Consider the following 26,467-nt stretch of genomic DNA (forward strand, 5'->3'; position numbering starts at 1 on the left):
GCCCAGGTAATAAGAGACATCAATCTGCCACAGTACTATTCATTTTAAAAGGGACTGCAATTAGAAAAACCTGAATATATCCTAACAAAGTCCAGAATACTCATTACCATTGTGCATTTGCATGCACGAGCTCTGTGGATCTACTCATGATACCTTTCACGTGTGCACCAGGGAATGAGAGGGATCTCCTGAAACATGTCATTCTAGCTTGAAGTTCCTATCCAGTGACATCTACTTGTTCCCTTAATTAGTTTTGACAAGCCTAATGGTTCATTTCAGAATAACAATTAGCACACAGCACACCCCTAGTACTCCTCTGTTCACCAAATAGTGCACTACAAGTTGAAAAGCTCACAAAGTGTTCTTTAACCCAAAAGCAAGACAGGCTGCTCTATCTGCAGGCAGATAACAAGGCTGAAAAGTGATGCATTGGTCATCCTTCCTTCACTCAAACCAAGTTGCTCTCTTATACCAATGTCTGATTGCAAAACAGATCCCCAGTCAATGCTGCTTCTTCATGCCTCACCTCACATCTCTTCCCACTGGCAAGGAACAGAGCTTTGCTTTGCATTGCTCTGACTCTTGAATTCAGGTAGTTTTAGTAAATGGTCTCTCATCATTTGTCTGGAGGAGCTTTACATGAAGAATGCAAAAAAGTCAGCAGTGGAAAGAGCAAGATGTAAATGCAGATCCTGAAGCACAGCTGCAAAAACACACACAGACTCCAAAGCTATTCCTTTATCTCTTTATCTTGTTGTAATTCTCCAGCCCTGAGAACTCACTACAACAACCTCACAGGTCTGGCAGCAGCAACAAAACAAGAAGAGACACTTTCACAGCCTTGTATTTTCTTACACTCTGAAGAATATTTGAAGGAAGCACCACTCAATATTATTTAAGCAACTAAAGCATGTTGAGATGTCAGCATCCCCTGACTTATACAACCAAGTGTAGCTCACAGAGTGTAGTGGCTGGGAAAGGCTTTCATGGTGCTCTAGCTAACAACCCTGTCCAAAGGCTTACAAAGACAAGAGTATTGAACACTCAGGAGCCTGAGGTCCTGACCCATGGTCACACAGCTCTGTGCATATAAACTCCAGACAGCAAAATTTAAACCAAGGTTCACAAAATGCACCCGTGTGTGCTGCTGTCTTGGATGGCCATAGGGAGTAAAACAAGGCACCCTCACTGTGAGGAACTGAGCAAAATCAACATACTCCACCATCCCTATTCATTAATCACCCCTCGCATGACAAAATGCTGAGAGGTTGCAGGCAGTAGTGACAGGAAAGGTCAGATTTTCCTGCTGACACTTTCCCCAACTGCTGCAAAAGCAGTATTCAAAATGTGGAGCCTGCAGCCAGAATTGCAGCAGGCACAGGATAATTTTCCAATTAAGAATTCAAACGACCTCTGAATTCCATTAAAAGGAAGAATTATTACCTTTTTTTGTATCTTCTGATTCTGCTTTTCCTTTCTGTTTTCATGGTAGCTCTTGATTTTCACAATATCCTTCCTTCTTTTCAGAAGAGAATTGTGTGCTCCTGAAAGTTGAAGGATGGACATGATCCTGGCAAGATCCTTATCTCTATCCTGAGGGAAGAGCATTGTGCATGGATGCACATTTACTAGGCCACTCTGCTACTATTTCATCTCTGACTGGGAGGGGGAGCAGCTGATAAGAGCAAGGAAAATTCTGTGCAATATTCTGCCCTTTAACTATTCCTGAAATATTTTCCTATAAGGTGCTTCATATTTCAAAATAAAAAATGCCAACACAATCAAAGAAAAGAAAAAAACAAAAACAAAGACTCTTCAGGTAACCTGCCTACTTCACACCCCAGCTCGCTTTTTCTACCAACTCTTAACATATTTCCATGAAATAAATATTTTTTGCATTTTTTCCCTACCCATTTTGCAGACACCAGACATTTACAGATGAAAAGGAGGATTGAGATATGTCTCCTCTAGCATCTTAAATGAAAACAGCTGAGCAATTCCAACTGCCTCTGTTGATCCTTTCTCCCTAAACTATCAATTGAGAGTAAGAGATGCTCTATTCCTCTATCTCCTGGTCCAAAGAGTTTGGAGGTTTGAGTTGGTATCACTGAATGTGAGCAACATTTGTGTTTGGGATTTACAACAAGGTAAAAGCAAAAATTCAGGTTACAGGAGTCAGGCTTTCAAACTTGGTCTGGAATCTGCTGGACTGAGCTTTTTTCCAGGGGTGTGTCTAGTTTCTGTTCAGTCAAAGTGACATTCCCCAGCTTTGAAAACAAGATCAAAACTTTCACAATGAATTGAGACTTCCAAGCTGTTCACTTGGAAACTCATTTTTGCAGGTTGAGATGTCAGACTGAAGGCAATTGCCAGTGTCCATGTAAAGAGACAGAGGAAACAGATGGATACTAACTAGCAGGGTATTGTACAGTAAATAAGGGCTAGAAACATCAAGGAAAAGGGCACATCTATTGTACAATAATACGTAAAGGGGGAAAAGCTCATCCTCTTGTTGCAGACAACTGCAGTTAAATTAGTGGATGTTGCCAATTAGTCTGATGCAATTTTAATTCTATCCTGCTCCAGAAGTGAATAAACACTTTTGTGTTGTACCAGGCAAGCAGTGCACGTTTCTAATTCATCCAAGCAACACAAGGGCCATGCCCATGTGGCTATATGGAAGCGGGAACTAATTCATTCAATTCCCACTCAACTGACCTGGAGTTTTCCACATGGCATCCTTGCCAAATGACACATACCTTTCCAACAGGTTTCTCCTCTATCTGATAGTGCATCACGTGTGTCTGGGTATCAATAACTGCAGTTGGTTTCAGGTGGTCAAGGTGATTCATGTATTAATTGGTCTGAAATCACCTCCAGCAGACATTAACTCTGGGCACGTAACGGTCCACATACACCCAACCTGCACACAACCCTGGGCCAACCACCATAAACTACCATAGTTAAGAACTATACAAATGTTGAACTGTTGGGGCAAAGAATGTGTTTATTAAACACATAAATACAGGATCATTCTCTGTGGCTGAGCCGGGAGAGACGCTGCTGGATGTGTTAGGATGTGATGGGGTCTCTGAAGAGTTATGGGCAAAACCTGCTTGCACAGCATATTTCAAATGAAGCTTGGGAAAAAAACTGGGCAGGAAGATACTGTAAGGAACTGTCTTTGCTAGGTCCCTGGAGCTTTCTACATCTTTTCCAGTGCTAATTTCCGTGATGCTATAGTTCTGGACATCGGCAGAAGTAATTGTTGTGAGACTTAGCTTGCAAGATAAGGGAAAAAAATTGCCAAGTGTTTATTCTCAGCTAATTTCTTTTCAGCAAAGGCAATCCTTTTTAAAATGGTCCCATTGAATTTTAAGGAGGTTTTCTGTCGCCCTGTTATTTTAAAAGTTTTAAAGTTCTTTTAAAAGTTTTCTGTGCCTTCTGATGTTTACATATTTCTACTGGAGTTCTCACACACTGTTCATATAAATAATGATTATTTTGCATTCTTCTTTGTGAGAGGAAAGAATTGACAGACTGTTAATTTAACCAGACTGGTTGGCAAGGTGACAATTTCATCCTCCAATCCACTGTCACTTTTAGAATTCTATATATTGCGAGGTCAGAAATAACAGTTACTTCCTTTTACTCTTTTAATCTTAGTGTGAGTGTGTGAGTTATTTCGTGTCGTAGTGCAACAGTTTTCTGCATGGTATCTCAAAAAAACCAAAACTTAAGGTGTTCATGACATCTGCATGTGTGCATACATGCATCTGCCTCCCTGCACCTCATCCCCACTAATACCAAATGTCTAAACCTGTACCTTCCCTGTAAACTCAGTGGATCACAGGCCCCTGAACCACAAAGTTGCTACACACAGTTCTTTCGTGCATAAACCAGACCAAGAAGAGGAAAGAGGTCCAAATCAATCCTTTCCTTGAGGTGAAAACTGGCATTTAGGTTCAACCACATCAACCACCACCAGAGAATCCATTCAAGGCAGCAGGCTCTGCTGCACAGATAATCTTTTTTTTCTCTTCTCAATACATAAAAGATGGTACTCTATTTATCACAGAAATTAACATGGAATACCTTTAAATTATATTTAGCAACAGCAAAACTGCTGTTGCTTAATATTTTTTCTTTTCCCTTTATGCTAACACCAAAACCTATGCACAAATAAGGCTGTGTCTAGTTCTAATCTTAGTCCTTTAAAGTCCTGTGGCATTTGTCCCAAACCTATACCATAAATCCCAACAAATATAACCACATTCTTGTGAAATTTATTTGAAAAATTTTGTGAGTAGAAGGCCAAAGATCCTTCACAGCCTGGTCAAGGTTTGAAAGGACCAGCAACACAGGCAGGGTATGTGCTCCAGGTGGCACCATAATTTCCCAGTAGTGCCCTTGAAATAGCTCCTTATGGGGCTGAGGCTCATGCAGGGAGTGTGTCAGCTATGCCGAGCCAGCCCTGGTTGCTCCCAGGTGCAGCCCCAGTCCTGGTGCTGAGGAGCTGAATGTGCTGCTCCTGACTCATCGGGGTACAGCTGATCCAGGCTCTGCAAAGGCAGTCCTGAGGGCTTATCTCTTATGCTCATCGAATAAGAAGCCTTTTTTTAATTTTATTTTTTTTTTTTTGCCAAGTCCTAGCAGCATGAACATCAGGATATGGTGGAAGTAATGAAGCATCAGCTTATCAAGTTAAGACATGACTTTCCTGAAGGCCTCTCCAAGCCTGAGTGCAGGACACACCATCAGCTCCCCATCCCATATGCATACAACACCAACAGTGCTGCTTCAGAGAGGGCATTTCTAGAGAGGAGGGAGGGGATTTTCCTAGGGTTTAGAGGTCTGCAAGTTTTAAGCACAAGGGTTTGATTCTGTTTTGCCTTCTTCTGGAAGGACACTTTTTTGCAGGACAATTTCACTTTCGTTATTCTAAATTTCAATTCCCTTTAGGAAACAAGAATAAGAGTTTTTTTGTTTTTTGTTTTTTTTTTGCATTTGCTTAAAATTAGTTTAGTGTCTATTATATTATAAAGCCCAGTTAATTAATTTTTCCCAGTGCTTGGCTACCCTCCTATGAAAGTCATGTACGTGGGGAATTGCTATAGATTATTGCTTTGCTTTTTCATGAAACATGAATCAGCCCTGTTTTGGATAATTTTAGAAAAGCAAAGTACATGCTCAAAGACCCCTCAGCTTAGCCTGGCAGTCCTGTAACCAAAGATTTCACTGGGGGGTTACTCCTCTCCTTCAAAGGAAATGTTTGTAAGACTTGTAATATTCTTTCATTTGTTTCCTAGCAGAAGTATCTTAAACATGACCCATTCAAGAAATGTTTTACATCAAAATAAGGATTATCAGTTACTGTGTGTTTAATTGCCCTCATTTCTACAAACATTTTCTAACTGTAAATATGACATGCCGCCTGAAATGCTAAGGTTTAGTGATTCAGCTATTAATAGAGGCCTAGGAACAATAAAGTGCCTCCAAAAAGCTTCTGAGCAAGAACATCATTTAATAAATGAATGCAGCAGTAGATGGATAAAAATAAAGCTCAAATTGTCCAAAGAGGGGATGCCAGTATGAAACTTGGCACAGACAATATGTATAGGATTTGCTGATGAGCCCCACATGCCTATGAACATTGTACATTGTATTAATTAAGGAAGAATGAGTCTTTACATTCCCTGTTGCAGAATATTGTGAAGAATCACCCTGGGATAACATCTAACATTCTGGAAATGAATTTGTGGTTCATTTCATGCATTTTGGAGAAAAACAATATGAAAAAATAGATTTGTTTCACAAACTTTTTGTGACAGCTGTTTCTCTGCATTTCAGACACTAACCTGAAGAGAACAAATGGCTTATTTCCCTTATTTCCTTCTTTGACTTTTAGCCATGAGCCAGAAAAGGAATAGGGAAAGAAAGGAATGAAGAAGAAAGGTAAGGAGAAGAAATAGAGAATAGAATGAACTACTCTGTTCTGGACCAGCAAGCATAAATGCATCAATGTGTCTCCTTGCCCCCAAAAAAATCATACTCAATTAGCTGCTGAGAGAGAGATGCTCACTTGTCTCAATACCGCAGGAGGAAAAGACAAAGAAGCAGGAAACAGAAAGGATTCTGGCAGCAGACAGATATCTAAAGACACAGCAAGTCTGTGTGGCTATGATTTGTAAAAGCAACCGTGTCATGAGGTCAGCAGATTACCACAAGTTTGCATCCAAGACAGAAGCATCCTCACAGGCAGAATGGAGATGAATAAAACAGACACAGTCACAGGCAGGTCTCTGTCAGTGAAAGAGCAGCACTGCAGCAGGAGAGACCAGAGAAACCAGAGATCTTTTGTGGGTCCTTTGCTCTAATGTAGGCAGCTGAACAAACAATAAGGAGACAATGTTGCCCAGGGGGCAGACACACTCCCAGCTCTTCACAACAGCAGCATCCCAAAGCATCCCCATCCCAAAAGCATTACCCTGATCAAGTGAGAATGCTCAGGCAGAATGCTGCAGTGGGAGTCATGTCAAGAAGCAAAGGTGTATGGTCAAGCTGTAGGTAAATCAAGAGCTTCTCTTTGTTGGGTTCTTAATCTGTTGTTACAGAGGAACAATAAAAGGAAAGAGAAGTACAAGGCCAAATGAAAAGTAATACTCTGCTGATTTCTATCCTCAAGGCGAATTCCAAAGTGCCAGCACACTGTTCAAATCTAATGATTTGTAGAAAGAAAAAAAAAAAAAAAAAAAAAAAGAATTCTGGAGAAACTACTGCAGACCTAGAAATGGCTTTAGGGAGTCACTATTACAGATTGCCCCTAAAATCAATATTGTAATGGAACATGTCTCCTTCACTCAAAGATTTTCAATCAAGACCTGAAAACCAAAAATACTGTGAACAAAAACTAAGAATCTGTCTGTACCCTCTGGCCAAAAATGTGACAGAGTTTTTGGCTTAGTTTTCTTTATTTTTTTTCAATAAAAAACAGGATTTTCTCCTGTGTGAGAAAACCCAGATCTACTGAAATCAGCTCTGAAGTTTACAGGTATTATTTATTATTTCTGTGGCAGACACAGGTGAGTATGCTTCTCTCTCAAACTCAGGTACAGAACTTCTGATATTCCACTAAACATGGAAATGTTCACCTCTCATTTTTATTTCCTTCTGCCCAATGGAGAACAATTACCTTGCAAGATACTTACAGAGCTACGATAACCACTGCTATGTCCTATTCCAATTAACTTACTACAAATATGCAAGTGAAACAGCATCACTCACTGGCTTTTCATCATTGTTCTCTATATGATCAGCAAGACACAACTTACTGAATCAACATTATTTAAAAGAACCTGTAGTGCAGCTAATAAGATTCTCCTTCCTGTTCTTACATTCTGATGTAGCTTCATGCTCACTGTGCTTAACAATAGCAAAATTAAACTCATCTCATTCTACAGAGGAGACTCAGGGGAATGCCAGGGAATGAAAGAATGGGAGTTTCATTTTCCTCTCTTGCCGAGAATGAATTCTGCCTCATATAACTGCTGATGAATTGTCGTTTTAAGAGAGTTTGTTAATTTACAACAAGCAGAAGGTATAAAAACGGACCTCCTTATCTTTAATGGATGTTATTGAGCAACACAAATGGTTCACATTTAAATTAATGCAGAAACATCTTGTCTGTGTTGCCATGATAAGACTGTTCTTTTTGCACAGCATGGGCTCAACTTCCTCTGTTAAATAAAACAACTGGTTTTGTTCAGTTTAATGCCAGGCAAATTTCCAAAGGTTCAGCAGCTGAAGTCTGTTCAGGGAAATGAACTGGAATTTACCTGGATCCTTCAGAGAAATGAACTTGAATTTACCTGGGTCCTGCCTGATTCTTTTTGAGAAAATCTCTCTGAAGAGAGGTATCTAGAGGTATCTTTGAGGTATCTTGTTTCAAGTAAAAATGGTCCCTGATAGTGCTGATGTACTTGCTGAGGATAAATCCTCTATTAGATTGCAACTTCCTCCACTGCAAGGATGTTTCCAGCCCCATTTGCTGTAAAGAAACAAGAGCTGTAAAGGTGCATTTCTTGAAATCAAATGGCCCATCAGGGATGAGGTCTGGGGCAAAAGGAGGATGGATCCAGAAAAGATATCCACTCCTGATGCCTGTTTGTGTTTTACCATTGAATGAAATAGCCAGAAAATTATGCCCGTAATGAGAATATGTGAAAAGGTAATTCCTAAACATCTCAGAACAGTAGTGATTTTAAAAGAATTCCCAAATATTTATCTTTCAGTCATCTGAAAACAAGAGGGATTCTCCCCCACATTGAGAATTCACCCATTTTCCCAGAAAGGGAGAGATTAGTATGATATAGAACCAAGGCCAAAACCTAACTTGAATTAAAAAAAAAAAAAAAATTAAAAAGTGGGAGACTATTTCTTGCTAGCCAGAATGCACAAAATATGATGCTATTTTCAGCCTGGCAGCCTGGATTTTGATTAGCTTTGCCAAGCTATGACATTATGGGAGATCCCCCATATACCTCAGAGGAATGCATTATTCAATATATTAATTAGAGGGCTGGCTTTCATCAATGCTTCCTACAAAGTGTCACAAAGAATTACTCTGGGACTGCTCCTGACAGGCTGGAATTAATTTGTGTCTGAGTTCACGTGCATCAGGAGAGCCAGGATGAAGTCAGGCCAGGCAGACTACAAGAGTCAGCAGTGCAGCATTTCAGCTTCCAACACAGCCTTTGGAACACAGTGATAGAACACAGGACTTACTTGTTTTGATGGGTTTTGATCTTTTTTGTTACCTTCTTGCATGAGAAGAAGACAGATCCTCCCACTATGCACTCTTCAGACAGACACAGCACTGGGACCCACTTCAGGGATTGATACAAACTGGGAGAAATATTCAACAAATTCTTCCTTAAAGCATTCCTGGTCTTTCTTACTAGTGGTTCATCTAGTCTGCTTCAGTCTCAGATACTCAGTCAAAGAGAGGGTGGGGGAGATGGATAAAATTATCCAAGATCAGCAATGGGAGAGGTAAGAGAAGAGACTGGCTCCTGAGAGATAAAGAAGACTGACAGATGAGAGACCAAAGCCAAAGGCTTTTTGATGGCTGAAAACTCTAACTGCAGTGCAACAGGTGACATATAGTGGTAGGCATTAGATTTGAGCCAAATGAGCAGAAATATTTCAGCCCTTACTTTCTGAGGTCTTAAGGAAAAAAATAACTGCCAGCCACAGAACGTTAAAGACATAAATGTGGCAAACATTGCAAATAGTACTAAAATCACAACAAATCACAAATTCTTAAAGCCTGATAGTATTTATGTAAGAACATGCACAGTTACATTAGTGGAGAGGGATAATCCTTCCTTCTGCAAGATATGTTGCGTTTCTCAAGCAAAAAGAGGTTAGAGAGAAAAAGAGGGCAGTTAGAAAGAGAAGTCCTTCAAAGACAACTTATTCCAAAATTGCCCTTCCAAAGGACATACCTTTCATTGAAAGAACTCATTCTTGCTGTGATAGCAGCCAGAATTACAGAGGTGTATACATAATGTGACACTTTATCATGTGGCACTTTACTTAGGGTTCACTTATTATGTAGTTCATGGGTTTTAAAGGAGAATTTAAAGTGCCTAAAATTATTTCCCTCCATAATCACACAATCAGACACAATCCTTCTACCCAGAATGCTTTTAGTAGGTTTTTTTTTGGGTTTTTTTTTCCCTCGTTAAAAGAGTTTTGAGCATAGGCAGCCTGATTAGCATGACATCCACGGGACTTCGTAAAAATGTCAAACACTTATTTTCCTAGGAAAGCAGGCAGTAAGGAGAGGGGCACCACACAATACTAAGGCATCCATCAGTTAGAACTTAGAGCTTACATTCATGGTACAAGAGATTAGTTCTAACAAGTTTCCTTTGTAAGATAAAGTCATCAGTCAGCATAAACATACACCAAACCTCCACATATCTTTGGTTTTAGTCCCAGAAACTAGAAAATAGTCTGTAACACTTCTCCAGTATTGTACTATGGGTTTTTTCCACCTTCTACAAAGATGCTTTCCCACATACAACTATTTCCCACATCAACTATTTCTGTTGATCTCTCACAAATTTGTTTGGACTCAGAAAGGGGAACATGTGCTCAGAAAGGGGAACAGTAGTTTGAACATTACACTGACTAATGGAAGTCATAGGGTCCGTGCAGTCTCTATAAAACAGTCCTGCAGCATTTCCCTAGAGACAGAAAGTGAAGGATTTTCCTGTTTTTAGGGTCATTTAGGTTTTTATTCTCTTAGATATCCATAAAATCTCTCACAATGTCCCTGGAAGAGCACTTACCAATCTATAGTTCAAAACCAGGATAGGATTATGTTTAAGATAAAATATCACACACTTTGTTTCCCTGCTTTAATTTTTTTAATCATATATTGCAAAATGAAGTCTTAGTCAAATTTTAAGATTACTTAAAAAGACCATCCAAAAACTGTCAAATATTTTACAGTATTCCTTCCTTTAATTTTTGAGAGAAATGTTTTGATAATGTTGCCATGAATTCTAAAATACCTTTATTGACTTGAAACCTTTTCAACAAAATTAAACACTATTTCAGCCAATAAAAAGTATCCACCTCTACATCCAGGTTCCAATTATATCTCTGTCACTGAGTTACTGTGTAATCACAAGTTAGTCACCCACAACCTAACATTTGGAAACACTAAATATCTATAGTGCCGATGGCATTAATTGTAGGCACACAATATGAAATAAAATGCCTAGCCTCATAGTAGTTTCACTTTGCCCCTTTTTAAGTGAAAAGGAAAAAAAAAAATAGGTTTATTATCACCATGGTGTTGTAGCCTTTAATTAACTAACGTGACCTTGCAAGGGAATCTTCCAATATATGCCAAGAACTTATGAGAAAGTCTCATCTCTCCTGAACTCTTATTATAGAGCTTGAGGCTAGAGTTTGAAAATGTTGTCTTCAGCTTAGTACAATTCATGGTCATGGTGGCTGGAGTAACACATTCCAGATTTATATTAGCTTTACTCTCCAGAAGATAAACCTTCCCTGGGTGTTCTTGCCCATGGGGCATGGGAAGCAAGTCCTTTACCAGAGCCAAATGAGTCATTAGCCCAAGGGAGGCTCCAGTAATAGGCACCGGGTACATGCCTTGGTGATGCTCGTAGGTGTCATCCATAGATGCCAAACTGGAGTCATTCCTTTTATCTATAGCTCCATGTATGGTATGGTTTTAATTCTGAAAAACTCTAATGTGGGATTATTTAAGAGTCAATTTGACATTTACAAGACTATGTTTACCTAACACTAAACTTGGCTGTAAAAAATCAGGCAATGTTTCCCCAGCACTGTGCAATGACACCATCTGGCAGTTAATGATTAGTGGGATTTACAGGAGAGGCAGGCACATATTTGACTAACCATCTCTTTGCTGACAAACTAGGCAAGTAAAGGTAATGTCAGCTGTATCCAAAGGTCACTACTGGAACTTCTGCTGAAACAGTCTGCCTGCACCAAAATTGGCACTGGAATTAGGAAATATCAGTGCTGTCACAACACTGAAGAAATAAAAATAGACACAAATATCTGTGTGAAGGTGGAAACCCCAAAAAACAAACAAACAAATAAAAAAAAAACAACAAAAAAAGCCCACAACAAGAAAAATGTTTCCATATTCACCACTTTATATTCCTTAGTGATGATGTAAGGCAGGAAACAGGAATGTGTTCTCCAAAAAAAGAAAAGCCTGGGGAGACCCTAAGAAAGGGTGTTAGTGGCCAAAGGAATATAGTGCTGTCCTCTGCTCAGGATGTTGATCCTTGTGTCGGCTCAGCAAACATAGGCAGGGCCTTCAGAGACAGACGGACAGGGGATATTCACAGATGTTTAGCTGTTTGGTCAGAAAACACTGGTCCCCTTGAGAAACTCTGTATTTTAAAGAATTAAACCATAATATGATAAAAGGATTTTATATGCCACTAAAGCATCTTTTCATTATCTTGTACCCTCTAGTGCTCTTAATCTACTGCTGTAGCACTTCGTATGACTCTATTTGAGTACTTCACCCACCACAGTCATCAAGGTGCTCTCCTATTCCAGTCTCACCTACAGGGTAACAAGGCAAAGCCACCCAAGGTGACAGGGAAAAGCTGTGGTCCAGCAAAGTGCTTGGTGAATGCTTGGTAACTAAACCATCCTGCCCACCTGCTTAGTCCCATTATGCTGCTGCAGGAAAAGGCAGAGGTAGTAAAGAAAAAATACTTAAGGACAATTCAAGTCCTATGAATCTTTATCAGGAGAGCAGTATTTAGTCAGCAGAACAGACCATGTGTTTTACAGGCGAGGAAGCTTCCCCAGCATTTCTACAGTACAAAATTGCTTTGTTTTTTAATATCCTCCACATGGTAGCACAGGTGTCTAAGTTACAGTGATACAAAATGAACAGGGCCCAGAGGGAGCTGCAGAAATGTGTTCTGAAAAAAAAGAACATTGAGTAGGATTTTAAGAAACTTTGCACCCATGCTGGTTCCAGTTATCTTGATTGATCTTGGAATTTCTGTATCACATTAGTGTAAACTCCCTATTTCCAGTCTTACAGGATCCTAAGTCATTAAATTCTGAGGCCAAGGCACGTGGGAGCCAAATCTGGATGCCTGTACACACATCAAGTAACACATTCTGTTCAAGCTCTGCCACTGTCATCAGTGGGTGTAGTTAACAAATGAATCACTACTACCAAAGTAGAGAACTCAAATCCTAGGTTTTTTTATAACTGTGCGTGGCCCAGGGGTGAATCTCAGCTCATGCACAAACTTTGAGCAGGCTCAGGAACTGATGAGAGATGTCCCATGAACAGTTGGGCATGTGACATCCATAATGAATGATAACACAAAACTACAAACCAGTGAGTAACACCAACAACTATGACTGAGGAAAGAAGCTGAAAGCAAGAGCCAGGATACAATGCCACAAATCAGGATTGGAGCTTAGGGCTTTGGTTTTGACCAGAGGAGAGCCATCACAGATGCTGCCTGCTAGAGCTACACCAAAAAATGCACAGAGTGACTTGTATTCCATGACTAACAGAGAGGTTGTGCTTACTCTGCTGAGGGAAAATTCACATCCCAGTCTCACAAGCTCTGAAGCAATCATGATTCTCTCCTGGCCTTAAGGTCTCTTTGTGTGAGGTCTCTCAGGGAAGGTACAATTATTCAGAAAGATCTCAGAGAGAAAAATAAGACCCTCCTTGTCAGGCTGACTGATCACATGAACCGGGTGAAGTTTATAGTCTTCACAAGCCCATTCAAAGCAGCCTGAGAGATGAAAGTCATGTTTTGAAGGCAAACACATTCAGAAAAGCCTACCCCAGATAAAGCCAGCTGCATTCCAATCAGATGGAGACCATCCTATTTCATGAAGGATGCTTACCTGAGCCTCTGCTAATGAACAATGCAGAGCAGCACAAAAGAGCAGCTTGTCTCATTTTGGCATCTCCCTATCATTACTATTTCAACTTTCATGGAAGTTTTAATTCAGAGGTTCAATAATGTAGTATTTGATGGACTGATGACAGGGATAGTGATAGGCTGGTGACATGGCATCCAGAGAGAGACTGACAGACTCAAGAGGCGGGTCTGTGAGAACCTCATGGCTCCAGGAGAACTCACAGCAGCTTTCAGTAGCTAAAGAGAGGGAGCTTTTACAAGAACATGTAGCAATAGGACAAGAGTAGTGCCTTTCAACTTAGAGATGGTAGGTTCAGAATAGATAATGGGAAGAAGTTCTTTATTGTGAGTCTGATGGGACAATTGAACAGGTTGCCCAGAAGCATTGCAGATGTCCCATTCCTGGAAGTGTTCAAGGCCAGGCTGGATGGAGCTTTGAGCAAGATGGTCTAGTGGAAGGCGCCCTTCGCCCTGGCAGGAAAGTTGGAATTAGATGATTTTTAGGGTCCTTTCTAACCTATACTATTTTATAGAAGCTTTCTGAGCCTCTACTCTGTGGATGTAAGCCACAGAGTAGTGGCTTACATCCCTCTGAAACTTGCAGCTATACCCACTTTTCTCTCTCTTTTTTAGTGCACTAAAAAGAAATCAACAAATTTTGGAGGCTAAAATAGTTTTTTGTATTTTTTTCTGTACGGATCTTACAAGCCAGAGCTTGCAAGCCATCACAGTTTGCAGCTTTAAATGGGAAGAAAGGAAAAAGAGAAATAAATCAGCTAAGGAGAGTTATGTTCCACAATTTCAATACCTCTTATCCCTGCACTATGGATTGTTTCAAATCCCTCCCACTCTGGGAAAAACCTGATTCACTCTCTTGGGAAGCTTATGCTCCATGGGACTCTGCTGTTTCTGAGTGGAATAAAGATTTCTAAGTCTATATCTTATGAGTGTTAACTACAGAAGACTTGTACATTTCCTAAGAGAAAAAGGCACCTGAAACACAGACATTATGTAATGCACTGCTAAAAAACAGTGTTCAAGCCATGCAGCAAAAGACAATGAAAAAATAGGTAGACTGTGGAAAGCAATACACATTTGGGTGTCAAATAGACAAACAGGCAATTTCCATTAACCATTATTATATGGAAGCAGAAAATAAGGCACAACATCACAATCTGTCCTTTAAAAAGAGGTTCTGCTTTTCTTCCCAAGTCAGCTTAGCCCTTGCACTTTATCCTCCAAGAAAGCCTCTCCCCTAAGCCCACTTGTGTTATTTGAAGGATAGGGTAAAATTATTCCAAGGACTAGCTATTCTGCTCTACAGAAGGATACACCTGGAGAGGATCCACACTTGCCTTTGTCATGTGCACCCAGCATGAATAGTGAGATCAAAGGATTTTTGATAGTTAGGCCAATCATCCACCTGCCACCAGAACCAAGAGAGAAAAACAACTTCCTTTCCTACATTATGGAATTGTCCTCTGTCCTCTGCTCAGGATGGTGATCCTTGTGTCTGCTCAGCAAACATAGACAGGGACTCCAAAGACAGATGGACAGGGGATATTCACAGCTGTTTAGCTGATTGGACAGAAAGCACAGGTCCCCTTGAGAAACTCTGTATTTTAAAGAATTAAGCCAGTCTGTCTGTAACTTGGACAGACAAGATCTAGACCATTGATATATTTTGCAGGTCTGTGTGACTTAGAAACCTTAAAACTTTCTTTCCTCAGTGTTCAAAATCTTCTCACACTGTCCAGATTCCCCAGGGACACTAAGGGAAATCTCTAGACCTGGTGCCAAAAAGTCAATGTTTTAAATACTGGAGTCTAAAGATGTTTAGAGAGATTTCCAGAAGAATGTAGATAATTTGAAATGAGGAGTCTACCTCCACTGTAAGGTGTGGAAATGCTGAAAATCTATAGATATTTTGTGCCTGGATTCCAGAGGCTTTCAATGAGGTGCAAAAATTTCTATGAGAATTTGACTCTAAGATATAGACTCTATAGATATATAGACATAGATATGTATCATGCTTTTTAATTGGGAGTAAAATTTTAAGTTTTTCAAGTCCTTTTTTATTTTTAACCATCCAAAATATGACTCTCTGGTTCCTTAATATTACAATCTTTCTGGGTCTTAAGGACCAGACACTTTTTTTAGCTATGCACAGATTCAGTAAATCAGCACTTCTACATGTTCACACACACCCCATCATCTGGCATATAGTAAGTACAGCATTAAGAATCTGATTCAAGCCCCAAATCCTAAATTCAACTACAGAAAAACTAGACTTTTCTTTTTTTCTCTAAAAGTCAGTTCTTGAGCCTTCACATGCAGAGAAGTTTGGAAAAGAGGCATCTGAGATGGCTGAGCCTGGAGATAGGAACTAAATTTGTTTCATCATCTGATTTTAAGACACTCTTCCAATTCGAGAGGTTGACACTTGGGAAATGAGAAGGAATTGAGTCACAAAGCAGATTTTTAGCAAACTGCAGATCTTGGGCTTTCACTAGTCACTATAATAAAACTGGCTCCTCAGAGAGTGATTTAATGCAGAGTGAATCATCCCTTCTCACCAAGATTGCATAAGGACACTGGTCAGAGTGGCTGGCTCTGCACAAAGACTGTGTTCTAGGCTAAAGTAATTCTCTCAAAGGCTGAAAATAGGAAGCCTAATGGTCACAGGTTTGTCACTGAGGCACTGGGCAGCTCCTCTGTGTTACTCTAAGCAGGTGTACAATGAAGAAGCAGGAGTTTTGCAATTATCAAAAAACTTGTACTTCTCTGTAAAAGACACCGCATTTTATCAGACGGGAAGTACAAACATGGAGAGTATTGCACTGTAAGGTATGTTCTAGGGACTGAATTTATGGCATTGTTAATGAACAAAACCAAGGGTATACTTCATGTTCAGGTAAAGCAACCAATCCCTTCAAGTTAGATGCCCTTCTCCCCTCCGTGACCTGCCCAAAGCAAGCCAAGCCAATGGCCCTAACTCACCAGTAAAACCTGTTTGGAGTGACCCGCTCGTGCATGAGCTGCCATTTTCTTCCAAAGTCCATGGAGCTGTACAGCTGGAAGACAGAGAGAGAAAGAAAGAATAAACTTTGAGGAAAAAGAAGGAAGACTGTTGCTAGATAAAGTATTTAAATCAGCTCAGATTAAAGAACATGAACGGGTAGTTCACAATAATTATACACAATTATCGATCACCCTCAATGCCAGGGGAGGCTAACAAGGCAATGTCTTCCCTTTACTCTTAAACCAGACTGGGCTCCTGAGAATCAAAAGCAGGTTGTCTCTTCCCAAACCTTGCCAAATAACTTTGTGCTTCCAAATTTTAGCTGTCAACACATTCACTTTGACTGCCATATAACAAAGCTGGCCATTCCCCTGGCTTTTTTTGCTTAATAGGAAGCAAGTGACATATAAGTTCCTAGTATCAAATACAATGAGACAAATCAACATGACTCTGATGAGGTAGTGACTCTGTAGTCAACGTCATGCCATGATTTGTTTTTATGGAATAAATCAGATCTCTTCTGTATTGAAAAGTAAGTTGCTCCTAATTTATATTTTCTAATATTGAGAACGAGGTCTAAATTTTCAGGAAAGTTAGAAACCAACCTGCTCACTAGTTAAACATCAAAGATAGTGACATGACTCTTTTTGGAAGTAAAATTTTCAATATAATGATTTTTTTGAGTCTTTCTGGTTAAGAAATGACACGGCTGTAATGTAACCAAATTTCTATGCAAATCCACACTGAGTTTCAGACATATGTTTGCTTCATGTATATTCTGCTTAATATCACAAACACCATTCTCCATGTAACTATTTTCTTATCCACAATGCATCCTCTCACAATCAAAACATATATAAGCTCATTTTCTCCAACTATGAGCAAATTTGGTTCTTCAGAGAAAAAAATATGCTTTGAGAAATAACTACTATGCTTTAGCACTAGATCACAGAGAACTAAATATCAGGCAGCATTTTGATCAGGATTTCAAATAAATTTCATCTGATATATATTCTGGATTAACAAAACAAGGGTTTATTGCCAGCTAAAGAGGTAGATAAGAGAAGTGAAAAAACTTCAATGTTTGTAATAGCCAAATTTAAGTCCCTAGTGGGAAAATGCTATCATTTGAGCATGAGATTCTGCATTGCATTTGATTAGAGTAACTGAATTTGCAAATTGTAAGCAGGTCCATGTTCAGATTGGAAGAGTTCACAACCTAGTGATGTGTCCTGTGGCACCGTTGTGATGGAAGGCTAAGAGTGACTGGGAAGGTAAACCACATGTGCTCACACTGAATATTTGAACAGGCAGCATCTTTGACCACAGAGATGCAGCAGCCACATCAGACCTGGACCACAGATCAATTTAGAAAGATGATTGGAAAGGGCTGTTTGAGCAGTGTCCAAAGCCTGAGGCAGTTAATTAATTCTTGCTATGTTTGTACTCATCTACACAACCAAATCACTGTATAGTCAGCAAAAGAAAGTCAGAAACTGAAATTCAGACTCCATCAAGTATCTAATGCAACTGATATGTGTAGAGACAAAAGAATCAGGTATTTGCATTTATGCCAACAGGAATGCCAGTCTGGCCAGTAACAGCTCAAGCTGCAAGTAAAACACATACAGAGGAAAGATATGGAAGTGCATCCTTCAATCTTCATGTCAAAAAGGTCTCCAATTATGTAAACTTCAGCCAACATCACTGAGCTTGTTGTAAGAAATATTAAGGAAGATTTTCTGCCCCATGTTCTTCAGGAGATCAGATATTATCTGAATATTCTAATTTGGCCATATTTCTTTAGCATTGTCTCTAGATAGGGTAACATACTGCTCTTAAAGTCCACAGCAGCCAGACTTCCTCTGCTTTTCAGGTGATTGCCTAAAAAAAATATGATAGAGTTGTCTGCCCCAAAAGGAATTCTGTGTAGATACAAAACAAAGCAACAAAGCATCACTTGTCTTTTTTAATTAAAGGAGCCAGGAGAAGAGAATTCTAAATTTGAGATTAGGCTTATGAAGTCAGCATCAATATTCAGATAACTAATCCTCAGAACATACAGGTTTTTAGAAGCAATAACTGGGAATCCACACTCAAAGTCAAAATTCTACAGTGCTACAACTCTGCCCAGACTTTAGCACAGCTCCTGCCAGGAATATTCCTTGAGTCACTGGACATAGTTTACACATACAAAGACCTCAGCACAGACCGAGTTGCATCAGCTGCATCAAACAACTTGGTTATCCTCTGTATGTCCTGACTACAGGTGCAAGTTAGCCAGGCTTCAGGCAACTTAGTCCCAGTTAAGTCATGCTCACAAGCAAGCCCAAGTGGGTCTAGCATCCTGATTGTATTCTGCAATGGATTAACCATTCTCACCATGAGAGTAAAGGATTAACAACATACAGCCATTTCCTTCGATTCTCTTTATCTTTTGCCCCTGGCATTTCCTTTTCTTCTGCAGCAGCATAACAGCAGTAGCTACAGAAAGCTCAGTGACATGAAGCACAATCTCTTTCAACCACCCATGTCTCCCAGTATCTCTTTCAGGGAGCATCCCACTCTGTATCAAGTTAAAAACCAGAGACCAGCTATTGGTCTGGGGTTTTTTCTTTCTTTTCTCTTTTAAAGCTCAGACTGACTGATGTCAGAAGGATTAAACTGAACTTGCAGCCTTTATGTGATTTCAGATAAAGAGATAAAGAGGATATTATTCATATCAGTAATTTTTATTTATTATTCACCTCCTTATTCTGGGCATTCACTTCAAACTTTAACCAGATGACTGAGTCTTAAAGCTGTATGACAGAACAAATCCCTAAAAGGCCTCTCTGGCCCAGTTCAGTTGTAGAGTATTATTTACAGTTGCAAATGCAAAGGTTAGTGTTGAATAAATAAATAAAACATACAATAAAGTGATTTCTAGTATGCATTAAAATTGAATATATACATATATTTTTTATCTCCCTTCATGGGAGAAGACAAGCTTTAGAAAAGACAACAAATTTAGTGGCAAGTACAGCAGAATTCAATATAAATTCATTTGTCCTAAGGCTGAATACTAAGCAAAGGAAAAAAACTATGTAGGTATGGTGCCAAGATTTTCCCATTTTAAAGCTCTGCTCTGGCCCTTTATTGACAAGTAATCTCTGGCATTTCCACCTCCCAGAGCACTCCAACACAGTACTTAAGAGGGGTGGACTCCAGTATACCCTGGGGGTGGTATTGTGATGGTATGGTCCTCCTTCTGCAACCTCCTTCTGTCATTTGACTGACTCTGATGACTGAAAAATTAAGACCATCATGAATCTTCACGTTTGTCTGGGCTGGTTTTGTCTCCTGATGCAGCTAAAGAGTGGCATGCAGCGGGTCTGACTCTGCCTCTACTCAGGAGTCTAGTCAGACCTATCACTTACAACAGGAAAGGCTGTACCATCAAAAAGGTAAATGGCAAATATTTATCCAAACAGCATCACGATACTCCCCACTCAAGGACTGTAGCACCAAACATGTCACATCCACCAACACAGCCCTGCAGCTCACCAAGAACACAATCTGTGTGAGGAAAGATGCTGGCAGCCCCAGTGATACCCAACTTTGTTTCACTACAGGCCAGACCTTAACTCCTGCTTCTTTTGCTCAGCACAAATCTGAGTCATAAGGATTTTATGTACCACAGACAGAATGCTTAGTCTTCAAACTCTAAGAACAGTGGCAACATTTTTTTCACACCAGCATTATTTCCAAGTAAACTGGCAAGCCCCTTAAAGAAGGAGCTTTATCCTTGGTGTCAGATTCTGTGCCACAGACACAAGCAACATGCCAGAAACACATTCAGAACTACAGAACTATAAAGAAATGAGCTATAGGTACACAGTGTTGCATGTGAAAAATGCTGTTGCAATTCTCCAGTACAAACTCTCAGGGTGACACATCATGTTGGCTGGCTTGGAAGATCTTGTTCAGGGTTGTGGGTAATTTGGTTTGGGTGTTTTCTTTATTTTACCAAGGAGAGCTAGCAAGCAAAAAAAAAAAAAAAAAAAAAAAAAAAAAAAGGTTTTAGGTTTTCCTGGAAAACTAAAGCTTCTCAGAACTGGAACAGCATAAGAAACTGGTCTGCTTCAATTCCAGTTATGGAGAGAGTAGAGAAGAATGAGCAATGAAGGAAACACAGGAAGACACTTAACCCCCTGATGTTAGTTATCCATGTCCAAGCTAGTCACCAAGGCTCATTTTTAGACAGGAAAGACACTTCTAAAATTCCTCATTTTTCAAGCCTTAGAATCTTCCACCTCTCCTGACAGACACTAAAACAGCTTACAGTGACTAGTGCAGAAGGAGATGACCCCACCAGAGACACATGATCTGGTTGAGATGGATTTCATTATCTGTTCCCAGGCTGACCTGCTTGGTCTTCATGGGGGAAGCACACAGAAGAAGGAAGTTTGAAGGCAAGCCCAAGAAAGACTTGGGCTGATTGTATTCTGCAATGGATTAACCATACAATATCCTGGATACACTCCATCACTGCAAGAAACATGTATAGATGTCACTTATAGACTGAAAAGCAATAGAAAACAGGCCAAAGAAATTCACAGATCTTTGATATTTATAGACTTTTATGTATACACATGTGAGAAGGTGGGCACCAGGAACATACAAAAAAGCCTGTAAGCAAATAAAATCAATTATTTCTTGCTATGAAATCAGGTCTATCAGCCTGAGAAAACATCTGGTGAGACACTCCATAGTTTTCTGCCTGCCAGTCATCCAAGAGTGCAAATGATATCAGATAAAGTGAGGAAGATCAGCTGAACAGCATGCATTTAGAGGAACAATTCATTTATTACACAAAAAAACTATACTTCCTCCAGACAATATATACAGCTGAGGATGGAAAGATGTATTCAAAATAAATACATCAGGGTGAGAGTGGGTCTAGTGGTAATAATTTGGTAGCAGCTGACACATTATGGAAGAGGAGGGTCAGATTAGCCTGGCCTGCTTGGCCTCAGAAGAGCACGATCCCAAGCAGTAGCTCAGATTGCTTACATGAAAAGATGGCTCTGATCCCAGAAAAGCACAAAGCAAACTAGCACCTTCTCGGCCAGAGCTGGTGGGAAAAATCTAAAAGACGTGTGGAGGGTTCCTGCCAAAAACTCAAATCAGGGCAGAAGAAAAATAAAATTAGGTCAACATTTCTGTAGGAAATTGGACTGCATGCAAAGGATAACTCAGAAAAGAAAGTCTGTTGCAGGGTCTTAAATTTTTTCTACAGAAGGAAAAAAAACATTAGCACTAGAAAAAAATTAATGGCTCAGAAAAAGTTGCAAATTCTCAGAAAATTCCACAGTGTATCTTTTCTCTACAATTCTGTGTTACAGATAAAATTGCAAAAGAAGAAAGGTGTCATCATTAATATTTCAGAAAGGTCATTCCTAGAAGGAAAATGAACTGGAGGAAAAATTCACAATACTTTTCAGTCTCTAGAGTACAGAACAGATAAGCCATGTCTGACAATGGCCAGTTGAAACAGGATAGATTCAGTACAGCCATGAAGACAGCTACTGGTACCCCAGAAACACGCCCTACTTCTTTAGCACTTCTTCCATCCCTGCTTGTCTAAGGACAGATGGATACCTCTCCCTTTCACACCATCAGTGTAATGTTTAAACTGTGGGGTCTATGGAAATCCTTTCTCAGGTTCTCCTGAGAGGCAGGACATGTTACATGCAGCACTGTAGGTACAGGATTCAGGTCTAAAATACTTCAGTTGTGTGGCTGAAACCAGGTCAGGAGCAACCCTTGCCATGAAAGTGGCTCTATAACCCACAGCAGAAACAGCTGCATTCAAAGAAAAATTTGGGGTATTCCTCTCTTTCTTCTATTCCACTATTCCCCTCAGTCTGGGCCTCAGTGAAACACCCCTGGAGTGTCAAGAGTTGTCATTAGGGACACAAACATCACCTTCAAGCTGATAACCAGCTCAAGGACTGTCTGTGCTTGCTCTTTCCAGCTCCTCCAAGGGAGTGGCCAATCCTCGCCACCTTGCAAGGAGGGGCTCCAGTGGTACCAAGATCTGAAACTTGGAAGTGCTTCTAGATCCCTAAATAATGGAAAAAAAGAGCTTATCCTTTTCTTCTCTTGTCACAAGCTGCCTGGAAACCACAATTCAGGTAAGGCACCCTTGACAGCTCCACACTAAACAAGCTAAAAATAAATCCTATGTCTCGAGCCAAAAGATTTGTCCAACAGCTTGTGGGGCTGAACTTAGTAGAAAGAAGTCTACCAGCACCAAATTTATGGCCTTTGTTTACACAGAGCAGTAAAAACTAGTAATTGTAATGAAAACAAATGGACCAGTTTATCTCTTTACTTTGATTTCCTTTCCAGGTGATTAAAAGCTGAATCAAGAGACCTCATTGCAGCCCAAGGTTCTTCTCTAGCATTGCACAGCCAGATTGTCTTAGGTATGGAAAGAGAATATGCCCAGGCTGATGCATGTCTGAGACTCACCAGAGCTGCTCAGTTCCTTGCAGATGTTGTACAATAAATGGGACACTAGAAACAGGCTATTTTGAAAACCAGGCAAGACAGAAATTAAATACTAAATACATTTCCATCATCTGTCTCATACAGAGAGGAAAAAAAAATAGTAAAGGTTTCTGAAGCTGGGAAGTGGGTTTTTTTTTTTTTTTGCATTTTAAGAAAAATATTTCACTGACTTGTCAGTTACACTAGGTCTTCAGGCAAAAGAAACTCAGTCTCCATCCCACCACAGTAAGACACTGGTCAGGGATCTTCTGCACAAAGACCAAATGCTTTGGAAATGTCTGACTTTGGGATGTAATTGTACAGCTCAATTCCAACCTGGTTTCTAATGAAGCCAGACAGGTTAAGACAATACAGTGATGTCACATTTCATGGATAAATAAATGCTTTCACTCAATGGGTCCACTTTAAACCTGATGCTGAAAGCAAGACTTGGTTCTCTCTGCTTTGCCACTACATCTCCAAGAAAAAGACAAAAGTAGATTAAACTGGTGAAAAAAAAAAAAAAGTCAATTTAAAAACCTTCACAATTCCATTTTTCCTAAGCCATATTTGGCACCAAGCACACTCAGCCAAAAATTTGGTATTTCTGCCAAGAGCAGAACATCTTTTGCTCTTCTACCCCATGATTGGTTTCTAGTGGAACAAGAACTCCAGATACAGTGCAACAGGGAGCAGTGTCATAAATCAGTATCACAAAGAGCTTAAGGTATGTTTTAGCCCTGGGTGAAAAACAAGCTCTCTTTTTTTGTGTTTTTCCCCCACCTCCAGAAATGCTAGAATGGTGCAGAAGCAAGATGAAATATATTACTTCCATTTTTTTTTCTTAAGATGAAAATCTGGAGAAAAAATATGTTCAATTTGGTCAATCAAAACACATTTCAATCATTTCTAAGGAATTTAGCTTTAGCAACTCACAAAAGGTACTATAAATAGGAATGCCATTTTAAGGGAAGGCTAACTTTTCTGATTGCTTATTTATTCCTTTCTCCATGAACTTTTAACCATTTCAAATTCAGCTACAGACTTTGAGGGAGGACTAAAGTAGAGAACAGAAACAAGGGAACAATACTGGGGCCATGAAGAGATCAGAAGAGGATGGAGATGGCAGAGCTGCCTCCTGCTACCAGAGGCTACAAGGTGCACCAGGAGTTATCTTTACCAGAATTTCTTCCATTGGCATCCAATAGGCTCAGCCAGAGGCAGAGAGAGGTTTCAGGTTGCTCCTGTTGCCCACAAAGGCTGCTTCACTACTTTTTCCCTCAGATCAGCTCTTTAACATTCACAGAAGACTGAATCACCTCTAATGGTTGCTGGTTTTTTCTGTCTCAAAACCAGGCTGATCCCTTAGTCCAGTTTCTTCAGCTTAAAAACCATCAGTCAGTGTTGGGTCTGAGGTCTGTGCTAATTGGATCCACCAACCACAGGGATGAAGCCAATGCTGCTGTGCAGGTCAGCCTGCACTGAGGAGCTCTGTGCCCTCCCAGCCCAACAGGAAAATTTTCTTTGCTCCTGGGGGCTTCATATTGCAGCCCTTTAGAAGTCCCTCCTTACACTCCATCAATGGTTATACTCCAGAAGTTTAACAATAAGGGGAAATAAATGTGAAGCACACGTCTAATGGGAAGATTTTTCATTCAAATGTGCTTTATTGTGTGATATATGCCTTTAATTACAGTGCAAGCATCTGGGTACATTCATTGCTATTACAGACCAATCCTTCATGTTTATTGAGCATAACACTACAAGGGACAAAGCAGGAGAGGCTGAGGCATTAGCCAAAGTGGGACATAAAGCTACAATCACATGCTTGGCTGTTCCACTCCTCCTTCCTTTACCAGCCCTGTGGCACTATTTGTAGGTTAACCTCTATATTTTACTGACCAGGATTTAATGGCAGAGGGATTTTTTCAGATTAGTGGAAGAAATAGATTTCACACCACCAAACCACCTTCTAAATAAGATTTTTCTGATTTATTTCTTCATGTGGAAAAAAACATTTCTGAAAGTGTGTACATGGGCATTAATGAATAGGTTTTGAAACTGCATTTAGAACAGCATTTTTTTCTGAGATGTAGTCATGTAAAAATACTTCACACAGCTTGAAAGAAATATTAGTCTGGTTTCAAGCAGTATGTGTCATTTAGGCAAAATTAAAGCAATGTATTCTGCCCCAGTTTAATTTGTATGTTATTTAACATACACACACCTGCCACCCAATGCAGTTTGCCATTTATCAGCATTTTCACAGACAGGGGTGGTTACTCAAAACAATTCCCCAGTTTTTGTGACCCACCACCCTCAGACACTGAGCAGGCACACACCTGAACACATCTCACCCTGGGTGCAGTTGCCCATTCCATTCAGTTCTCATCTCATCAGCTGAAGATCAGCAAACCTCACAGGTCCTCAGGAGCTGCCCCCCACTTCTCAGAGAGTTGTATTTCTTCACAAAGTCAGAGCTGTCTCTCAAACTGTCCTTACTCTTCTACCCCGTTCCCCCCATGAGAGCACTGTGCCCCCTCAGCCTGAGGCCGTGGGTTCTCTCAGGGATTTATGGGGCAGAGCAAGCATTTATAGGCTGCCACCACACACCTACCTCCATCTCTTTTGGTCATGGATATGCCCCCAGTGCCATCCTGAAAGTCTTCTGGAAAACTACAGTAGATGAACAGATACTGCTTAGGACATGTACACATTCTGCACTGGGAGAAATCCCTCTCTGGTCCACATACAGCCTATGCTCTATGCTGCCTGGGACAAAGAGCAAATACTGGACCAAACCAGCCCAGAGAAAAGCCCACCTTAGTTCATGGGAGTCTTATGTCCCCCAAAAGAGAACACAGAAGCTGGTCATAGGACAACTTTTGCTGTGAAATAAATTCTATGAGCAAAAAGTTTATAAAAACAAGGTGGAACACTTCAATTTCTGATAGCATTGAAGATGCAGCCTCAGCAAATATTATCTCCAGCTCAAATATCCCAGCTCTTGTACAATTCATTCTTTTAGGCCATCTCCCTTACCATGCACTTTTCATATCCTGTCCTGTAATGAATCAAGAGGCTTCTGCAAGCTTGAACATATAATAAAGAAAGTTAGATTCCTTTCAGCCTCACTCTCCTACTCAGCAGCTAACTCTGGTTAGCTAACTCTCACAAGGGGCTCTGCTGTCTTGAAGATATTCTCCAGTACTGCTCTTACTATAATACTTAAAATCCAGTGGAGTAATTCAGTTCACCTCTAGCCAGCCAAATTTCTTTTTGACCAGATTCCTTGGCAATCCATGCATTGACAATAGGCAACAACTGAAGGGAAAAGCAGAGCCTGATTATGCAGGCATCCATCTCCACACATAAACAGCCAAGCCAGAGATCACATGCAGGAATGGAAGAGTAAGAGGTCTCA

General features: G+C 40.1%; 1 protein-coding gene across 1 annotated transcript in view; it reads right to left on the reverse strand.

Annotated features, from left to right (window-relative positions):
- The window catches only part of SORCS3 (sortilin related VPS10 domain containing receptor 3), a 265,016-nt gene that overhangs the window by 79,795 nt on the left and 158,754 nt on the right, over positions 1-26,467 (reverse strand). The window contains exon 5 of the mRNA XM_053983733.1: positions 16,485-16,558. Within this exon, the coding sequence (XP_053839708.1) occupies positions 16,485-16,558 (74 nt within the window). The remainder of the gene's footprint in view (positions 1-16,484; positions 16,559-26,467) is intronic.

This window comes from Vidua macroura, chromosome 8 (genome assembly GCF_024509145.1).
Source record: "Vidua macroura isolate BioBank_ID:100142 chromosome 8, ASM2450914v1, whole genome shotgun sequence".
NCBI classification, from domain to species: domain Eukaryota; kingdom Metazoa; phylum Chordata; class Aves; order Passeriformes; family Viduidae; genus Vidua; species Vidua macroura.